The following is a 20,579-nucleotide window of genomic DNA, read 5'->3' on the forward strand; positions in this document are numbered from 1 at the left end:
ATTAACTTAAAAAAAAAATCTAGCCGCCACCTGTCATTCTCCCCTTTTCCTCTCTCCCCCACCACAACCACTCATCACTTCCTACTCCTCTACCCATCTTGGGATAATCTTTAATTTTTTTTCAAAAAAAAAAGACACCCTAAAAAATTTAAAAACACACCCTAAAATATATAATGCAATTTTTAAATACAATGTCACAATAAAATTTTTAAAAAGTATCTTGAAAAACACTTGATTTATACGCAGCCTAATGTTTTGGCACCCTTCTTGCTGACATAAGCGTGATGTGAATATAATATAATGAAGCTACTTTTGTTAGTGTACAATTATACATTTATCATTTCTAATCTAGTCCTGTTAGCCAGGTCAGCAATGAGAACTAAATGGAGCTGGAACTCAATTAGAATGGACAATGAGATACAGCCTGTTCTTTTGGTTCCCCCCTTTGACATTTTAACAAGGTCAACCCCATACAACGACTGATTCTTCGTATGTGTGCGTGTGAAATATGAACTACAAAGGTAGGATCCTTAGTGCTTAGCACTATAAAAATACAACACACTTCAGTTTCCTCTTTTAATATCCATCCCCATAAGCGAAGTCAGCGCCACCAATCTGCTTCTCGGTTTCTTTCTGAGCATAACACACAACTAGCAATAAACTAAGTAGTTCAGATAATTATGATGGCAGACTTTGGGAGCTTGGAAGATTGGGGTTTGCAAGCCATAGTTAGAGGATCTACCGGTTATTATTGCAATACTTCTGCGACTGGCAGCAGTACCGAGCATCTAACTTCTTGTTATGGTCTATTGGACACCCCGAAAGATGAACATCATGATCTCCTTCTCAGTTTTCCTGGTCCTTTCGAGACTGCAGCCATGTTAACCGATGAATTACAAGATCTTTACAAGCCATTCTACACCGTTTCGCATTCTTCACCTGCACAAAATAGCCCAGTAGGCCCAACTACTCCTTCTGATTCCGTTTCTGTCTGCAAAGAAACGAAAGAAGAACCTGAAGAAGTTCATCAGCAGAAAGTAAAGGTTCACGGGGACCAACCTCCTGCTGCTACTGCAACCTCAACCTACATGCCAAAATACAAGAGAAGGTTAGTAAATACTAGTAGCTTGTTCATTCTGGATAGCCATGAGTATTCGTTAACTCCTTGCTCGATTGATTATGCTGATTGACTTGTGACATCATGTTTCGTTGGTTTTATCAGGAAGAATCAGCAAAAAAGAGTTGTGCTCCAATCAACAGCCAAAGATCTCTCTTCTGATATGTGGGCTTGGCGCAAATACGGGCAGAAACCAATTAAAGGCTCTCCCTACCCAAGGTATAATTTCTCCCTGTAGCAAATGTCAACTTAATATCTAGCCGGAGATGCATATGCTTTCAGGGTAGGCAATTGCAACCCCCATCCCCCCTCAAGTTTTAGAATTTTATATAAAAGGCTTAAAACTTTGCAATATTTTCAGTGTTTCATCTTATTGGCCCCTTCTCCATCCATTTTGTAAAAGCACATTGACCCTTTCAAATTAATATACAAAGTTCACACCTTTATATTAATTTTCTTTTTAAAATATATAAAATTCTCTCATCTATGTGAAAATTTTGTAAAAATCACTTGGCTTATGTATCACTTTATAGCTTTTAAACTTAATCAAAAGTGTGATTTCATGGTAAACACAAGGATTTACAATAGTCCACGAAGATGAATCTTAATTCCATTACAATTTTTTAAGTTGATAATTGCCACTCTAGCAATAGGATCCTAATTCTACCATCGTATGCAGCATCTAATTTTCATTGCCGTGTAAGTGTAAAAGTAATTTGTATGAAGACGTGTTATACAAATACACGTACATGATGACATCTAGCTAATATCTCTTTTCCATGAATCTATAGATACATACCTATCTCTTGATTCTTTTCAGCTTTTGAGTTTTTGATTTTATGGGTTTTATTTCATACACATTGAACTTAGCTATGACTAAACTACATACTATTTTGATGTTGAAATAAATAGGAGCTACTATAGGTGTAGCAGCTCAAAAGGATGTATAGCTAGGAAGCAAGTCGAACAAAGCTGCACGGATCCGAGTATATTTGTCATAACCTACACGGCGGAGCACAATCATAGCCAGCCAACCCGCAAGAATGCTCTTGCTGGTACCGTCAGGCACAAGTTTTCTACTACAAAGACCCCTACCGGTAGCAACTCGAAAGCAGCCAAAAAAGGAAATTCCGGGGGATGTTCTCCAAACCCCGGCTTAGTTTTGTCCTCGCCAGAAACCCGTTTGCTTGCAGACGAAGAAGAATCTCAGGAAAGAAATATAGAAAGAGAGATCAAGGATGAAAATGATGGGCAAATAGTTGATGTGAAGCCTGATAACGGAGTTTTAATCCCAGAAGTTATGTTTGATGATGACTTCTTTTCGGGCATATGCGACTGGAATGCATTTATGTCAGAATTGGGTGATGGCCATCGTTTAGCCGAAACCGTTTCCTCTGACTCTGACCTTCTACAGCCAATCATACCAGTATAATTACTCCGTTGGGGAAATCTGATACTACTATTTAAATGTTTTTTTGTCATTTTGTAAAGAGAAAAATACTTAGTAGTAGTGTAACTGATATCATCTATACGCCAAAAAAAAAAAAGTGTAGCGCAATAAGTTGGTAGCTTGTAATAAATTGCTTTTTTCGTCTGGATTTTTTTTTCTCTGGGGGCTTTCGTGTATGTATTAACACTGTAGTAAAGTAAGTTTTAATGTGTAAATATTTTCTGGTACAACGATTTGTAGTCTTTTCTGGATTCTGTCTGGAGATCACTTCAAATCCAGGCATTGGCATATTAAAGAAAAGAAGCTCCAAAGGAAAAAAAAAGGAAGCAACGCCAGAAACACCACCCTCGTTCAACAGCTGGCAAGTTTCGGGTGGTCGTTGAGTAATTTACGAGGTAATCCACAAGTTACTCAATGACTATAATATAATAAAGCTTGCGGTTGATCATTTCATAGATTTCAATTATGAAATTGGTTTACCAAATTTGCGAGAGAAAATTTTGAGTTCCTGCCGGGGCATGTCGTAGCTCTAGTCTGGAACTGCATGCCTAAACATATATAAGATGATGAAAGTAACTCTCCCTCTCCGGTCAAATTCCATTTTGACCCCTTATGTTTACTAGTTAATTAAATTCACTCCCTTATACTTCACCCACGTTAAGCACATTTGACCCCTCACGTTCGAGAGAGTTTTGAATTTATGTCCTTTGTATCTGATACAATAAGTTCTAAAAAAATTTTTTTTTGAAGTACGCAAGTAGTATATATAGTACTTAAACTTTATTAAGCATGAAGCCTTTTTTTTTTTTTGTGATAATGATTAAGAATGGAGCCTTTGATCCCGTGATTGTGGCTGTAATTAATTAATGCTAGTATAGATTACATGACTTGCAAAAACTCTTCCTTGATCTGGCCAAGCAAAGCAGCCACTGATCCCACAAAAGCAGCATTCATGTAAGTTGTTGGCTCCAAATGCGAGTAGTCTGATCTCAAGTCGTTAAACTGGTCGTTGGAATTGGGGCCGCCAACAATAGCTCCCTCATGAATGTTTGGATTTGGTTTGCTGGAGGAGTACCATGTTGAGGAGCCATCGTTGCATCCCACCTCGGCTGGTAGAACATGAATGGAAGGGATGGATGCACCTCTATGATGCAACTGCGTTGGATATTTGCTGCCGAAGCCAACCATGTATGACATCTTGAGGGGATTGTTTCCAAGAATGTAATCAATCTGCAAAAAGTAAATACCATATTAAACCTGTCCGAATTAACAAGATGAGTATATGACATGATTTGGTTGTGAAATGAAAAGGAAATTTACAGCTTACCTGTGACTTTGCAAATGCTTGGATTTTGGCAGGGGAGAAAATCACAGAACCACATTGGACTCCCTCAGAACCAGCTGCGGTAAGGATGTTGGAGTAATAAAGGAGTACCATGGTAGCACCCGTAGCATATTGCAAATTGCTACTATCTCTCGTGTAAAGAAGACCGCCTGCGTAATCATGGTCAAGGAAATTATGCAATTAATAATAAAGGGCAACTTAATCAAATCAAAGCAGTACCTGGGGTTGTCTTAATCTGTACAGAGCTGCTCCCTGGCATCAATGCGCATACGAAGGAATCAGCACCACTCTTAAAATTCGCCAAACTTGTCTTCCCCAAGAAAAAGTCCTGGAATTTTGATCCAAAATATTGTACCATAAACATAAAATTCCTTTTTATTCCCCTTTAAAGTTAATCATCCAATTAAACAATGAGGGATACATCGACAAATATAAAGGTTGTTTTGGTAATACCTTTGCGAGCAACGTCTGAACTCCAGGAAATTTGTTGTCCCAACTGAACTCCGAGACTGCCTGACTCCAACCTTGATTGCTAGATACGTAGTTCAGATAGTAATTTTCTCCACTAGCCTTGTACAGCCAAGCAGCAGCCCACAACAGCTCATCCTTAGAGAATTACGATAGCATTATTGATCACTTATTCAGTATCTCATCGTTATGATAATTAGGACTACTTCGCTAATAATTACCTGATACCCCGAGTAAGAGCAGTAGAAAGGGCAGGAACTTTTGTATGATCCTCGATAGTTGTCAGCAAGCTGAAATAACTGGGGAGAGAAAAAAACAAATCGAGAAGAATGACCAATATTAGATCATGTCAACTTCTTTGACTAGTAGCATTAGAAAAGTATGCAATGCATTCGTGACATATATACGAGATGCTCCATGGACATGGGCTCGTTTCTAAGGGGAAAAAGAAATCATCGAATATCTATCACACAATTCCTACCGCTATATATTGAAAAATTTATCAGTGAGTGATTAGCCTAATTGTATTAACACGTTTATTTAGCGTCCGATTAGATCAAGTTAAAATAATTAATTCCTGTGTCAAGGTAGTCAGTTCTGAGTTAGACTGGCTGGAAAGGAAGCCAAGAATCTGTCTCAGAAGATTAGGCGATGCTTACAAGTTTTGACCGGCTTAGCAGCTGAACGGAATATTCCGGCTGAGACTCTTTAAAGACAATTGAAGCAGCAGCAAGGGCAGCAGCAGCCTCGGCAGCTACCTCAGTTCCAGGAGAAGTAGGCGTAATCTTGTAAAGGGTTCGAGGAATATCCATGTCTTCTGGGCGTTCCCAACATTGATGATCTCTACTTGCATCTCCCACCTATATATACATATAGCATATCAAATCACCATCGTGGATGCATCCATTAATATATGTGTTATACGTATAAAACGTGGCATGAGATTCTGACCTGAGTATAAAGCGTGGTTGCTGAAGTATGCGCTTTTAGTATGAAATCGGTGCCCCAGCGGATTGCCCGGCAGAGGTAGTCAATCTGGTTGGCGGAAGATATTTCATCTTGGTGTTCAATAGCGGCCCAACTTAGTAAGGTGACGGAAAATGCCATTGGCCATCCAAACTTGACATTGTCACCCGCGTCATAGTACCCTCCTGCCAAGTCCACCTGATCAAATGATCAAGCACATTTTTAGGAGTACAAGTTAGTGATCTTCCATAAATCAAGAAATTAAGACAGAACAGAACATGGACGATCAAGTGAAGAAGCACTAACCAAAAATCTAACCAGTGCTAAATTATAGTACGACTTCAAGTTACGCCACCTTACTTCTAACATGCGGAACAATAATTTATTTACCACGTGCTTCACAAATGATTTTTTTGGGACTTGGGAGTTGAATGGTATTGCTTTCGAGACATTAATTCACGCTGCCAAAATGATAATAAGGCAAACATCTTACCCATCATTCAGGTTTTATATATATATATATATATATATGAGACTTCAGTTTAATGCAACTGCAAGGTGGAAGGGTTATATATATGAGAAAAAAATTAATGGTATACAAGTACGTGTGTTTCATACATTTTCAAGCTTGCCATCCGAGAGTGCGGAGTCCCCTCTCCAGTTGACTCGTTGGTCTGGTGGTAATTTTCCAGAGCGTTGTCCTTCAAAGAATAAGATGCTCTTGCTCAGTGCATCTTCGTAGTCATAAGTAGAATCAGAGCATAATGCATCTTTCATGGCTTGTGCTTTAAGTGGAGCTACGAAGATGCTGAACCACAACAAAAGACCACAGAGCATAGCACCACAAGACATTTTCTTCATAATCACCTTTTAATTAGTACAGCTAGCTGGTTATTATTACTCTATATTTGGCTGCTTGGTTTAGTTATATATATGGGGGGTATTTATAGAGAAACTTGATGGCAAGCATGGCTTTCTTATCCAGCATGGTGGGTACTCTTAATAGGAGGTAAAACAGCGAATAAGTCACAGGGACAATCAAGAAAGCTACTTTCACCCTAAAATCGCTTAACAGCATGGTGATCGAGCACTAGCTACTAGCTAGCACCTGAGCTTTATATGCCCATGGAATCTCAAATGTTGTCAGCTGTTAAGTATGAGATTGTCCAACCTAGAAATTTCAACTGGAATATGCTTCTAAGTTAAAAAAGTAAGAGATGTAGGTTTGCTGATAGTCTTTAGTTAACTAATCTTAAAAATTCATATGCTCTGCCCATTTCTCGATTTGTGCGTGTCATTCTTGCGCAGGGGCCATGCTAATCTTCCCTGTATCATTCCAATTTTATCTAACGGATATGCTCAATCCCTTAGCAAGTCTAGCATTGCACATTATGGGTGGAAATTCGGAATGGGGATGGCGTGAGAACTGGGAAATGTGGCATAGAAGTCTTGGCCAGCCATTATCACGAAGATCACCCTATGAGATCGAGACAAGAACCTACATCAAACCCATTCCTTGACCTTTACTACCCTTCCAACCCAGGAAAAAAAAATGGGGAGCAAGTAAAATAAAGAACCCATTCCTTGACATCATTTCTTGGAAACATTTCCACAGGTTACCGTGCTGTATAATTCCACAAGCAATAAACAAGACTCCCGTCAAACAATCTTAACCATTTTCCTTTCCATTTTATGCGTTTATATATAAAAAAAAAATTTCATAGAAAATTCCCCATACATCACTTTAGTAGTTTAAAAAAAGGATTATTGGTATGACAGGGAATAATAAACTAATTTCAGCTTATTAACATTTACATGATTATTCATGTTCAACATGCTGTACCAATTAAATTATAACTGGATTTAGAATGAGTAATTCAATTGTTATGTTTAAGGCCGCATGTGATGCGTAAAGCCTCAAACAGTCCTTTTGCCTCTAATCTAAAACTATGAATGACCAGATTTAATTTGTTAATAAACGTGAAAGCTACATATATATATATATATATAGTAGTGTGGAAGAGTAATTTTCACAAGTAAATATGCATGTTCATGTGTGACATAATTTCATGCATTTGCCCATCATGTCTAGAATTGTTTTTGTTTTCTTCGGGGGGAAATGGTTGGGTTCTAACAGTAAATGCTTGGCTCTTCTTCTTCCAGCCCAAATGCTAACTTACATGGCAGAATGGGCACATCCAACCATAAAAGAGACCATGCAGTCTGTGCACGCATGTTATAAAAGATTTCGTCTTCATATGATTATGACTAATTGTTGCATGGGGTTTTCACTTCCAGAGGAAGAGACCTAACCTTCATTTGTTGCGGGTAGGAGTGATGATATCTTTTTATGCATAAAAATGGACGCAGCAGATTCTCAACTTCATGTTTCAGCTTATTATAGTTTATTCTCATACAAGAATGGTAACAATATGTGAGTTACCAGGCAAAATAACTGGACCTGTCTCAGAGATTTTGTACGACAGAGCTGAGAGCTGAAACTCAAAGCTCTGCTGAAGACATGGGGGTCAATTACAAGTTGCCCCCTGAACTTGCGCCCACTAACGCTTTGCCTTCCAAATCTGAGAGATGAATGCTTAGTGCTTACCCTTTGGTGGGAATGAGTTCACATCAGAGGGAAGTAATCCTAGGGGGGCAACCTAATACTCAAAAAGCTAGAAAAAAATATAGGCATACTAGCTAGAAAACCATCCGCGAAAAAAGAAATATATAAATCCCAAGAACTTGTATGTGCTGCTCCTCTTTCTTCCTCCAAATTAGTTACCATCTAATTAGCCTTTAATTCATGAAGAAATTGGAGGATTTAGAGTGAATCCAGCGATATTCGTTGGTGGCAAGATTTGGAAAGTAAGCAGTTCGATTTTCTAATGCTAAAGGGTGAGTTACTCATAAAGTATTTAAGTAGTGCGATCGACCCTTATTGTGAGAACAATAATAAATGCAAGTACACCAGTTAGAGACCGTAGAATTTTGATGATTTGAATGTGTACATTTTATGTTGTATTTTTCTTATGCAGTGTGTCAATATGATTCTGGAATCTTACTCTTTTGTTGGTTAATTTTGTTACGGGGGGTGCATTTTGGTCACCCAAAATTTGATGAGCATAATGACCACTTAAAATGTATAATATATTATTATCGATAGTGTGTAAAATGAATGAATCGAAAGTAAGAGGGCAAATAATTACTGCATCCAAAATTCAATGGGTCAGATAGTAATTAACCCTTAATTTGAAACAACAATTTTCATACCACTAATTTTTTTTTTTTTTTTTAAAAAAAAGCCTTGAATTGCATACATGCATGAAGGCGTCTATTGCGATTTTCTGTCTAATTTTCAATTTGTATAACTATTTTTTCTTTTTTCGGAGTTATGATTCACGGGACTGTGTTCATAAAAAAGACGCAATCATTTTTCCAAACAACCTTCAACGGCTGGAAGATTGGTTTTAACCCCACGAAACTAGAGTAGTTGTTTAAGGTTTTAACCCCACGAAACTAGAGTAGTTGTTTAACAAAAACACTGTACTTTTTACCTGATTTGAGCCAATCATCTTGCTCGCTTGATTGATTGATTCATTCTAGACGTCCACTCAATTTATCCTATATCCTCAATCTACTCACCGTCCAAGTGCCAAAGCATAAACTCTACATTCTTTCACATTACTGCTAAGAAGAATATATTTTGATCAAGTCTACACCACCTCTTCCAATAGGGCAGTTGAACAGATGATGGTAGGTAATGTAGTTGGGTTTCTCCAAGGGACAAGCCATGCTCTTCAAAAAGGAAACTCCCTCTCATTGTGTTCATAATACCGTCCAACGCCTGCCTACCTAACACAATCTTCGATCTTGGAACATAAATTCCAAAGAACATTCTTCAGGTCCTCCTCTTGATCCTATAGTGGGCATAGACATCATGTTTATGGAAGAAGGATCGCCGATCGCAGCAGGAAACAATGTCCCATATCTTTTTACCCCCACCCTCTCCTCAACTGCTCCATTGTATCCTCCTTTGCTGATGAACCAATCCATGCAAAGCCCTCAAATTGCTTCAGATATGGACTGGGCTACTATCCTCTCCAGTACTGCCGTTGACTGCGAACAAAAACCAACCTCTCCCTGTTTATCTATGACATCTAGGAACGCCAGGGAAGGAGATAACCTTGATAAAAACAAAGTGAAACCTGGTAAAACCAAAAAATCTGTTCCACCAAGAATTGCCTTTCATACTAGGAGTACTGAGGATATTCTTGACGATGGATACAAGTGGAGAAAATATGGGCAGAAAGCCGTGAAGAATTGTGCCCACCCGAGGTGAGATATCTTCCTACTTCATTATCTCGAGTATTATTTTCTTAGCTGATCATTTTGGTTTCATGAATGCCGAAAATCTATCATTATTTCGTTCCATTCTAAAGTTTCTCAGAACCCAAAGAAAGATATTAAGATCATAATTAGCTTTGTTTTTCTGTGCTTCAATTGTGAAATAATGAACTGAAGGAGCTACTACCGCTGCACACATCACACATGCAATGTGAAGAAACAAATCCAGCGACTTTCAAAGGACACGAGCATTGTGGTGACAACATATGAGGGCATTCACAACCATCCTTGTGAGAAATTAATGGAGACTTTGAGTCCACTTCTGAAGCAACTTCAGTTTCTTTCCAGATTCTGAAGCCTGACCTCGGGCTAGTGTCTAATGGGGCTGACAGCTAAATGTTCATATATGACAAAGTTAAGCTGTATCAGAACACTGCATGTACAGCAAGCTAGTGTTTGTATATTAAGCACTCGTAAAGATCAAGATCACGCAACTTCAAGTTTGTCTTGATTGACCTTAAGCTTCATGAGTTTATCCCTTCTAGTATTTTTTATTGTTGTTTTGGCTTTTATAATTATCATCAGGCAACTGCTCTTGCTTCGTCTAACAAGAAGCTCAGTCCACAGCCCAAATCAGCTCGTCAAACTTTTGCCTTTTAGTCTGTTCAGTGTTTAGTACTTCTTGCAAACCTGAGATGCACCATTCTCAAGTACTACACTAGTTCATATTTTAGTCAGGACTTTGGAGTTGCTTGGGTTCTGAACCGCATTCTCCAAGCAATGAAACTATTACCTGAGATGCACCTTTGACGTACTTGCATTAAAAGAAAAGAAAGATGAAAGCATTGCACCGAGATGTTTTAGTTGTCATCAATGTACCCTATCGACCTTAAAGTATCAATCACATGTGCAAAAGAGAGAGAAAAAAATAACAAGAAGAAAGAAGATAATGGTTGTAATAGTAGTATTAAATCACAAGGTTAGCAGGTTTGCCGCATCTCAGGATGTTTCTACAATACAATATGGGATCAACTATTTTACAAAGTTTCTACAACTCAAAAGAGAGAATTTTTCCATCAAAGTTCTACAAGAACCTGTAATCCTCTCGTGTCAATGAACACAAAGAATTCGGAAAGAAAGAAACAGGGGTTTACAAATATGAGTCGTCTGTACAGCCTACAATTCCATACAAAACATTGCCAAAATGACGACAGATAAAAAGTACTATTTAACACGACATTTAAAGACTAGGTAAAGCAAAAATGACCGAAAGAGATAAAAGCACACGAGTATAAGCAAGAAATGTATTTGGGGTGGTCACTGGGCTATGGGTAGAAAATTGGATCATAAAGACTAAAGGATCACCACCCCCCCCCCCCCCCCAAACCAAAACCCCAAAAAAAAAACCAAAAAGAATTAAAAAATAAAAAATAGTAGAACTACTGGATCTGGAGGTCCTCAGCTACTTCAGCAGCATTGCTCTCCTTTTAGCGGGTTCAAGCATCTATCTCTCTGTTCTGTTGAGAAAATGATGGTATCAAAAGCAGAAGCTTGAAACTATGAAAGATTTATTTGTGGATTTCTCTTACTTGATATAGCTAGCATATTGCACAAGCCTAAACCTCGGTTGCAACCAAAAGGTGGAACTCATAAGATGATATACCATTTCTTAGCACTGAAGTTAAGAATGTGCCTTCAAGATGTTCAGCGCAAACCCAGAAATAACGTGCTTATAACTGGAAAATGCCCAACTCACGCCCATGCTGCGTGAGCTTTACTTTCCTTTCACCAACCCACTCTAGAGAATAAGAGAGGTCAAGATGATGAACCAAAAGTTTCACTGAATCGATTTCAGTTGATGCTTTCTTGCTCTCCTGTAACAAAATTATCAATAAGCAATTTGATATCTCATATACTTGAGTTGGACAAGGGCAAAGTGCTAAGTGCAACAAGATTTTAAGTATGTTTAACTATTGAACCAACTTATGGAGCAACGAATTTTATGAAGAGTGAAGATTTTAATCATACCATATTTGTATTTGCTCCAATTGTAGAGCTCATGAATAGTACCAAATTATGTATGGTTAGTGCAACAGAAAGACTCAAGGAAAGAAACATGGAGCCATTCTAGTACTAAAGATGTTACCTGTAAATTGACCTGACCATCATTTGATATTACACTTGCCATTATACTGGACCTGGAAGAATTAGGAGAAAATCCCTCCCATGGAGGAACAAATATAACTTTTGTGCACTGAACAGGAGTAAGATTTCGACTGATTTTCTCCCACCAAACAGAGCCGAGTGACCACCATCTAATCATCAGCCCATTCTCGGAAAATGCCACTAGGCCCTGCAAGTGAAGATATTCAATAAAAACAAAAGAAAAAAGAATGACAATCATCACCCGATACAGCCCAAATCTCAATGTATAACCTCATCTCACCATTCCACAAGCTTTGTTATTCATACAATTGGCAAGCAGATGATATAGCAAATTGAGCTGAAGGGGCTACAAAAGGTACCTCTCCATCCAGTGCAAAGCTTAGAGCTGAAATTGCAGTTGTAACTGCTGTATCTGAAGCTCCTCTGAGCAAAGTTGGAAGTCCTAGGGGTCCACTTGCATCCAACACCTTTATTTTGGCCATGCTACAATGAACACAGAAAACACATGCTATAAGTACAATTTTGAGAAAAACTGCAATTAGTAACGTGCAATTGTATAAGTAATACCTTTGCATGTCATATACCCTAATACTGGCATTTTTAATCTCAGCAATTGCATCCCCAACGGCCAACCTAGTTGCTGTATCATTTAGAGCCACCATAGGAAACACACGTACTAATTCCTTTAATGCTGCCATTGAACTTTGAGTGCAACTTCTACGCAGAACTGAGTTACTTGGGTCCATGGTCTGCAAAATGAAAGTGACCACCTGCAAACCTGTCTAGATGTTAGAAATTTTAAAAGGAAATTATTGGAGACTCTCAGCACATTAGCAAACCGAAGGAAACTGGGCAGACTCATGTGACTATTCACCCCAATTTCACAGTAACATAAGCTTCAATGACTTGGAAATAGATAGGAGACTGACAAGCAAGAATGCACAGAAATTTCACATATACATATTTCATATCACTAAAGCTAACTGCACAACTTATATGAATATAAAAGGAAAAGTAATATAAAGTGAATCAGCTAAATCAAGTTGTATGAAAGAGCAACTGATAAAAGATATTGAAGCATATAACCCAAAAAGCACGTAACATTTTTTATACTGGTCTATCCAGTACTTTTCTTTTTCCCTTTAAGTTGCAACTGAGGGGAAGCACAGGATGCTGAAAGAGTAGGTAAAATCAATTATTACTGTCAACGGTGGTGCACAAAGAGACTTGAGCTCATGCTTGGATAATCACAAAGTCTAAAGTTTGGCAGTGTCGCAACCTATCACTCCAATTTGAATCAATCACAGACAATGAAATTAGATGTCACCATTTTAAAAAGTAGGTTATATTTGGACATAAGAAATCTTTCTGCTTTCGTCTTTGGCGAGCTACATCTAAAGATGCCAAAATGTTATCTTAACACCCCTGTGTCCATCCTGTGAGGTAAAATTACACAAACATCAAGAACTAAAGAAGGATAATATGATGTAACAAGAACACGGAAGAAGAAGAAGAAGAAAAACAAAAACGCAGTTACACCAAACTCAATACACAATCAGGTATGGTGGCTTAGATGAACCATGTGACCTATAGTTCCAATGGTATCATTCAAATGTGAGCTAATCATGTAATTCTCTGATAACACTTTCTACAAACCTTATCGAGGTATTGCGCCAAGTTTCTTGGGCAACCACGCACAACCCTAATGAGGGTCATCAGTGACACCACATGAACAGGCGAATCAGATGCAGTAGACCACACTTGGCTTTGGATTACATTCAGAAATCCAAGTACGTCAGCCATTGCTAAGCTTGGAAGAAGTACAGCCACCAAAATCTCCTTAATGTTATGTGATAAAGCTGACTTCTGAGCAGGTGCATTAGCAGATGCACCACTAACGCACTCAATCTGGAAGAATATGTCTGCTATCAGCCGAGGTATTTCAGAACCAATACATGCTTTCCAAGTGCTTTCCATACCTTCTGCCAAAATCTCTGCAGCAGTAGAACTGTATTTTTCATTCATAGCCATAACCAATTTCATCAAAGATTGAACAGTCAACAAGGCAAGATTTGGTTTCACAAGACTGGGATACCAAACTGCCAATGCTGCAGCAACAATTATATGAGAGGTCATGGCATCTTGAGTTGTTCCTCCAACACAAGAGATCCAGTCTTGTGTGTCAAATGATTCCAACCATGAAAGAATCTCAGATTCTTCGCTCCGAGAATCCATCAGTGTTTTTGGCAGACAGTTAGGAGTCAGGGAGTTTGAATTTTCACGTTCTAACTTTGTTATTCCGGTCGAACGATCAAGAGATATTGCAGGAGCATTTGCACTATTACAGCACAATGGGCGCGGAATAGCCCGTGATGCAGCACAATGGAAAAGAGAGCGAGCAGCCATTTTTACATGTTCAAACTCGTCTTGCCAAAAGCTTACCAAGAGCTGAAAGCAGGCATTAGTAAAAAACAAAAATACAGTTTTTTGCACAAGTTAATATTGATTTAAGAGAAAAAAAACTGTAGCCAATGTAAGGGCTTACCAGCAACCTATAGGTCTTCCTAGGAATAACAACTATGATGCAGTCAACCAAGAGTTCAAGGAAATCTAATAGTAAAGATTTTCGTGATTTTCCTGAATCTTTAAGTAGGCATTGTTCGAAGATTAGCAACCTAGTTGGCAGCAAGAATATGTCAATGAAGTCAATGTAGTTTTACTCTTTGGTATTTAGCAGTTTTAAGAATTTTGGGTTCTAAGGGCATTTTGCCATTTTGGCCTTTTTACTTGTTTGCAGGAAATTTCCAGCCAGTGTCCATTTAGTCTTTTTTTTTTGTTATTTATTATATTAGGTAACTAGTTGGAGTCCTTGTTATAAAAACTTCTGCAACTAGTTTACTTACCTATTTAGAAAAGGAAATAGGAGTTTTAGGAAAGTTTAAAATATATAAATACTTATGTTCTTATGTTATTCTAGGCAGAGTGAAATTGATGTATAAGAATTGAGTTTCTTTCTTCCCCCTAAATTTCCTTCTTCTTTTCCTTTGTTTTACCCCTTTGTTACTGTTCACCAGTATTGTTCAAAGCCCCGAAACAGTCCCAAGATCCTCTCATTAATCTGCTAGCACTAGTACCAAGATCTCACCTATCTTGTTCTACATCGGACAATGGAAACGACAAAATAAAAATCCCTCAACATTCTCTGAGACTAAGTTAAATGATTAAATTCAACTAGAGATAAGAGGTTCAAAAAGTTGGAAGTTAAATGACAGCCAATAAAAATTAGAAGACTAATTTGAGATAAAACTAACAATAAAATACAATATTCATGGGTTTGTTTGGATAGAGTATTATTTGAACTATTAATTTATTTGAAATAATTACTGTAGCACTTTTTGTAATGTAATGTATGTGAGATAAAAAGGTGATTGGAAATATAAAAAGGTGGGTTGGGAAATGTGTTTATGATGCAAGGGAAATATTTGGAAAATTTTGATATCCAAATAAAGCCAATATTTTCCCGGTAAAATACAATAAACTCTCCAAAACTAATAATGCAGCAGTAGATGCGTCATCATAGAAGGTGGCAGTCAGAAATGTTCAGAAGTTCCGAGTTAATTTTTTTCAGTGTCAAATTCTTCATTATAAAATAAACTTTATACTAGATGGCCAATTGTAAATGTTATTACCATTAACAGAAACAGGGACTGCGATAAACTAAGAAGAAACAGTGTAAATAGAAGAATGTAACAACTAGATAACTTTCAACAGAACTAATTTATTTATTCATGAGTCTCATGACAAATATAAGCACACACATCTGACTAACTTAAGAGAAATATGCTATTTTCTCAATATCTCCACAACACATTAATACAGTATTTCGCATAAAAAGCTTGGGTGATGAGGAGATCATAATAAAAAAAATATTGCAGAGTAAAGCAGAGTTGGTTGCACTACGATAACACCATTTCTATAACTGTGTTTGGAGTAATTTTCTTAGGTTGGTGTGCTCTTTCTAGACATGTAACTACAAGAACAACGGGAAGAATAAATAAATGAGACGCTGAAAGCTCAGACTAAAACCCATCAACAAGATATGCTGCTACCTGGAGCAAAGGAGGCTTTATATCTGGGATTTTCTCTGCAAAGCTCCGAGCATAAAAGGCTGCTAAAGCACTGCAAAAAATAGACATCAAAGCCTTAAATTAGAGCACAGGAATGGACAGGGCTTCCAATACTCTGGCAGTAAAGGCTGCTCATGAGTTATACCAAATGCAAATAAAACAATTGTTTTCCCTTTTTTTCCATATGAAGATTTTGGAAGGCTAGTGTCGATCTTTTTTTAAAAAAAAAAAAAATTTCTTGCATAAATTTTGAAAATTTAACAGTCAAAAAATGCTTCTCAAGTATCATATGAAATGCAAATGTATCTGTTCAGATGATCACATGCAAGACACTACAAACCACTTGTTATGATGTCAAAATACCACTTAATCCAGAAACACAAAGCACAGTTATGGATGATCTGCAATCTCATCAAAATCAATAGATGCAACCAAAGTATGACAGCTTTGAAGTTTGCCTGGTCAAGAAATTACCTGCTGGCTCCAGAATACGAAGGTGATAAACTGATCATGTGCTGTGCAAGGGCCAACATAGTTAGTGATCTCAGAGCAGAGTACTCAGATGATGATCTCCAAAGCTGAAAACCAATTACTAATCACTTAGCAATAAACAAAGAGGTCAAATTGATTGGTTTGGTTTGGTGTACGCACTGCTCATAGCTTACCTCTAAGGTGGCACTTGACCCAGAAAACATCAGTGTCAAAGAGCCTCTATCCCCTATTAAACCAGAAGCTACATTGAAAAGTTCGGGTCTTTTGAGCTTCATTTCAGTTTGTAGCAATCTGTCAAGCTCATAATCCACATTCCATAAGTGCAAAAGAGACAAGCTGAACTGAAGCAAGGATTCTTCAAGGGAGTAAAGCAAGTCATGATCTGCTACTGTACCACCTGAGGTCCCACTGGAAGCAGAATAAATCTCTTTGCTGACATGGTGGGGGGTTGCAATATCTGTTTCCCGGTACATTCGCTGACTATCGATTTTCTTTTGAGGGCTGTCTTTTGGTGTGTCCTCTCCAATTACTTCTGAAGAAGTCTTTCTATGATCAATACTTCCTGCCATAGTCAAATCATGACTCTTACAAATAGAAATCATTGACTTAAGATCAAAGCACAAAGCAGTGATTCCTGGAAAAGGGCACAAGCCTTCAATTGGGGGCTTATTGCTTTGAAAGGCAGATACTGTAGATTCAACTGACTCAATGACAGCTTCTTTTGTAGCATGTGTTTGGGATCTATTTGATTCAGTCACACTTCTAGAAACAGGGAATCTGCTTGATGTAGAAGTCCCTTTTGCTGTATATCTTAAACGAGAATGTGAATACTTATTTTCCTCTGTCAGTGGAAGATTTAGTGAGGAGGCTGAAGTATTTCTGCTCATTAAACTGGCAGGAGCAGAATCTTTCTTCATGACCATACAGAAATGATCCAACATTGAATGAGCAGCAGCACCACGAAGCACCCGTTCACGAGCACCCGTTTTAATGTCCCATATGAATAATACATCAGAAGTGTCAAGGATTCCTGTATGATTAGGGCATAGACATGCTACATAACCTCTTGCACTATCCCACACAATTTTTGTGGGATAGTATGGCTGTCCAGGAAACATTCTCTCTACCTGCAATGTACCAAGTGAGGTAAGGGCAACACAGCAATCCTCTGCAACAGAGAGAAAGCAATCATTCCATGGACACTCAGTAAGAGGTGGTGGAAGAATTATCTGGCGTACTGGAGCTACATGTTGGTGCATTACAATAATCGTGTTACCAGAGTCAAGATCCCAAATCCGAATGGTGCAGTCCATACTTCCTGATACTAAAACATGACTGAAATCTCTTCCCTTTGGCATACTCACCATCTGATGTGCAGCCAAACATAGCACAGCACCTGTGTGCCCAGAAAGATATTGTCTAGGTCCATGTAAGTTTGCCTCATTATGTTGATTTTGACCATAGGAACCACTTCCCTCATAGCACATGTCGAACCACACAACTTCTATATCACCATTACAGAAGCCATAAACAAGCGCCATTGGAAGACACCAGTTTTCAGAAATAACCATTGAAGAGGAGACATACTTTTCCGAAATTTTTGAACATGAAGCACCAGTATGTAAGGATTCTGCTTCACCCTGAAGACCTATTGCGCTAGAGGAAATTTCTTTGATGGAACCTTCAGTTTTATGTATGGATTTGGAAATCCAACCATCAAAACATTTGCCTTCGCTAAGTCTTTTGCAACCTCCAGATAATTCCTTGCTATGGTATTGCTGTGGCAATAACCAAATAGTCATATAAGGTTCCCAGAGCAAAGGTTCTTCATCTCGCAAGCAGATTGATTCAATACGAAGAAGATAGCAGCTGACATAAACAAAAGAAATGGATAACTTTAAATTGGGAGCACGTGCAACAGCAGGAATGTCTAATAGAGGCTCAAAAGCAAATGTGCTGCTTGAGTATGATACCCTGTATACAGCAGCTGAACCTCTACTGTTCCACACAGCCAGTTCTTCCGAAATTACATCGTCATGTTTTCCAAAATTTAGTCTGATGCTTGTCTGATCATCCACTAAAAACATCCCACCAATGACATGTGATTGGCCTTTAAGATAAAGTTGATAATCCAAAAAAAGAATCTCCCCAATTTTATTGCCATCATCAACCAGCCTAAACGTACAGTGTGTTGAATATATAAGGACCAACAACTGTCCCCGGTTTGCACATGCCATTAATGCTTCCCCCTCTTCTGACCCATCTAGCCAGTCCTTTAATACCAAATGTGAGGAATTTGCAGGAAAATTTGCACCAGTGGCTTCAGAATCCTTTAATATTGGCAAGCATTGCACCTTACTAAATGAATCAACCATCATCACCGAATGATTGTCCATATGACCAGCATACAATAAAATGGACATGGACTTCAAAGGCCCAATGGATAAATTCCCATGAAAAACTGTTTGCACAATAGTAAGACTATACGAGTCAACAATCACAACAGTGCATTTAGAAGATTTCCCATAATGCGATTCTCTATCCACCAAACCTTTGTTCTCCATATCAATTGACTGATAATCAGATGAATGAACACTATCAGCATCCCAACATGCAATACACACATATCTCTTGTTTTCAGGCAATGACTGAATCTTGGATGGACTACCAACCCAGGGAGGCATTTTCCTCCGGCGTCTGCAATGCCCACTAGCCCTGCTCCATACACACAACAAACCATCCTTACATACACTAATTAGTGCCCCAAAAACATTTGAACTTGAGTCAGAAACAAAATCGCTTGAGTGGTCTAATTTTCCATTTCCTGAAACTGCTGTAGGAAAACATATTTCTAAATCGGAAATAGGTGCAGTATGCCCACAAAGCATTGCAATCGCTTCCATTTCCTGAACAAAAATTGTACACATTATAACATCCCATTAATATAATAGAGGTGATACTAAACATTTTTAAGTTCTAAAACAACAGAAAATATTCAGTGCCACAGCTACACCACATCAGATTATGCAACAGTGACTCGTCTATGGGTGAAATTCCTAAACTTTCGCGGAAGTGTAAGCAAAGGGGTCATAGATATGGTCAAAGCTTTAACTTATTAGGTCACTCGTCATTGATATGATGCATTTTTCCAACAACAGCCCCCAGTAGTTACACTGCCAGGACAGATGTGCATCCAGTTCTAACAATAATGTACTACTAATGAAATAATAACTGGTTACCACTAAAACAACAGAGACAGCTGAAAAAGTCTGAATTTTTACGCCTTCATTCACAGTAAGTAATACTGGTCACTCATATATCAGGGATGAAAGCTGGAACAAGCTTGAATTTTTATGATAATCATTACACAGCTGGTAAATAAATAAAATAAAATAAAAAGGATATACATATTTGTGTTGGATTGGCTGACCTGGTTGGGGTAAGTACAGGAGGAGGGAAGGGTCCACCAGATGATGGAGCCATCGGAGCCGCCGGTGTAGAGGGTGGGAGGGTGGTTAAGTACGGCGGTGGCGGTGACTTTATGAGTGGGTGGGGAGGCTGACCATATGCAGGCTACCGATCTACACTTCATTCAGCTGACCGGTTCGGTTCAAATGCAGGGCCGATTGGAAGAGCTTCGTGGACTAGTATCTATAATCTACCCATTGAAATTTGAACTGTTTGCAGGGAAAAAAAGGAGAAAAAAAAAAGATATTGAAACTTCGGAACAGAATCCGACGACAAAATGGCTACTGCAGCGCAGCTTTCAGAGTAAAGACTGGACTACAGTCTGATTCTCAAACATGAAATTGACACACTGTGTGGGAACAACATAATAAAGGCGTGACTCAGAAAACTGGTCAAAACAGTTGCGGCTTTCAAGGTCATGATGCGCCGGCTCTCCAAAGCGTGAAAAATGCCCAGTGCTTCCATCACGCCTTTCTGAATGAGAGAAAAAGGTGATTGCACGTCATCATATCCAACGCCTTAAACATCTTCATGGATAAACGAATTTTTGCATTGCATTTTTTTCCCCTTTTTCAAGGAAAGATATTCATTCAACACAAAAACAACTGCTTTTGATTAGTGTACTGGAATGAG

The 20,579-nt window shown here is 38.3% G+C and overlaps 3 protein-coding genes, 1 long non-coding RNA gene and 1 other non-coding gene across 7 annotated transcripts; 2 read left to right on the forward strand and 3 right to left on the reverse strand.

Annotated features, from left to right (window-relative positions):
• The first annotated feature begins 565 nt into the window (after nucleotides 1-565).
• Nucleotides 566-2,715, forward strand: LOC140012592 (probable WRKY transcription factor 29). The gene is made up of 3 exons (XM_072060844.1): nucleotides 566-1,108; nucleotides 1,223-1,336; nucleotides 2,030-2,715. The coding sequence occupies exons 1-3, from the start codon at nucleotides 681-683 to the stop codon at nucleotides 2,547-2,549; spliced, it is 1,062 nt and encodes a 353-aa protein (XP_071916945.1). The 5' UTR covers nucleotides 566-680; the 3' UTR covers nucleotides 2,550-2,715.
• Nucleotides 2,716-3,325: 610 nt separating this feature from the next.
• LOC140012562 (endoglucanase-like) lies at nucleotides 3,326-6,302 on the reverse strand. The gene is made up of 8 exons (XM_072060734.1): nucleotides 5,965-6,302; nucleotides 5,332-5,544; nucleotides 5,040-5,240; nucleotides 4,602-4,679; nucleotides 4,366-4,518; nucleotides 4,132-4,240; nucleotides 3,895-4,061; nucleotides 3,326-3,797 (listed from the first exon to the last, which is right to left on the reverse strand). Exons 1-8 carry the CDS (start codon nucleotides 6,205-6,207, stop codon nucleotides 3,447-3,449), a joined length of 1,515 nt encoding a protein of 504 aa, XP_071916835.1. The 5' UTR covers nucleotides 6,208-6,302; the 3' UTR covers nucleotides 3,326-3,446.
• Nucleotides 6,303-6,608: 306 nt separating this feature from the next.
• On the reverse strand, nucleotides 6,609-6,712 carry LOC140013151 (U6 spliceosomal RNA). Its single transcript, XR_011820221.1, has one exon. It is a non-coding gene; the product is annotated as a U6 spliceosomal RNA (small nuclear RNA).
• Nucleotides 6,713-9,024: 2,312 nt separating this feature from the next.
• LOC140012933 (uncharacterized) lies at nucleotides 9,025-10,838 on the forward strand. The gene is made up of 2 exons (XR_011819893.1): nucleotides 9,025-9,684; nucleotides 9,871-10,838. It is a non-coding gene; the product is annotated as an uncharacterized lncRNA (long non-coding RNA).
• Nucleotides 10,636-20,424, reverse strand: LOC113706243 (uncharacterized). 3 transcript variants are annotated; one of them, XM_072061553.1, is made up of 10 exons: nucleotides 19,909-20,421; nucleotides 16,652-19,384; nucleotides 16,461-16,564; nucleotides 15,969-16,038; nucleotides 13,516-14,307; nucleotides 12,427-12,629; nucleotides 12,219-12,342; nucleotides 11,840-12,046; nucleotides 11,357-11,567; nucleotides 10,636-11,210 (listed from the first exon to the last, which is right to left on the reverse strand). In XM_072061553.1, exons 1-9 carry the CDS (start codon nucleotides 20,068-20,070, stop codon nucleotides 11,424-11,426), a joined length of 4,539 nt encoding a protein of 1,512 aa, XP_071917654.1. In that variant the 5' UTR covers nucleotides 20,071-20,421; the 3' UTR covers nucleotides 10,636-11,210; nucleotides 11,357-11,423. The 3 variants fall into 3 exon arrangements, with proteins under 3 accessions (XP_071917654.1, XP_071917653.1, XP_071917655.1); XM_072061552.1 differs by having other exon boundaries at nucleotides 11,283-11,567; nucleotides 19,909-20,420; XM_072061554.1 differs by lacking the exons at nucleotides 10,636-11,210; nucleotides 11,357-11,567 and having other exon boundaries at nucleotides 11,939-12,046; nucleotides 12,427-12,637; nucleotides 19,909-20,424.
• Nucleotides 20,425-20,579: the final 155 nt, after the last annotated feature.

This window comes from Coffea arabica, chromosome 8e (assembly GCF_036785885.1).
Source record: "Coffea arabica cultivar ET-39 chromosome 8e, Coffea Arabica ET-39 HiFi, whole genome shotgun sequence".
NCBI lineage: Eukaryota > Viridiplantae > Streptophyta > Magnoliopsida > Gentianales > Rubiaceae > Coffea > Coffea arabica.

Coding starts and splice junctions, on each gene's coding strand:
- LOC113706243 (XM_072061553.1), bottom strand. CDS start 20,070: ATGAAGTGTAGATCGGTAGCCTGCATATGGTCAGCCTCCCCACCCACT. Junction 14,308..15,968: donor TAAAGCCTCCTTTGCTCCAG/GTAGCAGCATAT, acceptor GCCTGCTTTCAG/CTCTTGGTAAGCTTTTGGCA. Junction 12,343..12,426: donor AGGGTATATGACATGCAAAG/GTATTACTTATA, acceptor TGTTCATTGTAG/CATGGCCAAAATAAAGGTGT.
- LOC140012562 (XM_072060734.1), bottom strand. CDS start 6,207: ATGAAGAAAATGTCTTGTGGTGCTATGCTCTGTGGTCTTTTGTTGTGG. Junction 5,545..5,964: donor CGGATGGCAAGCTTGAAAAT/GTATGAAACACA, acceptor TCATTTGATCAG/GTGGACTTGGCAGGAGGGTA. Junction 4,062..4,131: donor ACAGATTAAGACAACCCCAG/GTACTGCTTTGA, acceptor ATGATTACGCAG/GCGGTCTTCTTTACACGAGA.
- LOC140012592 (XM_072060844.1), top strand. CDS start 681: ATGATGGCAGACTTTGGGAGCTTGGAAGATTGGGGTTTGCAAGCCATA. Junction 1,109..1,222: donor ATGCCAAAATACAAGAGAAG/GTTAGTAAATAC, acceptor TGGTTTTATCAG/GAAGAATCAGCAAAAAAGAG. Junction 1,337..2,029: donor AAAGGCTCTCCCTACCCAAG/GTATAATTTCTC, acceptor TGAAATAAATAG/GAGCTACTATAGGTGTAGCA.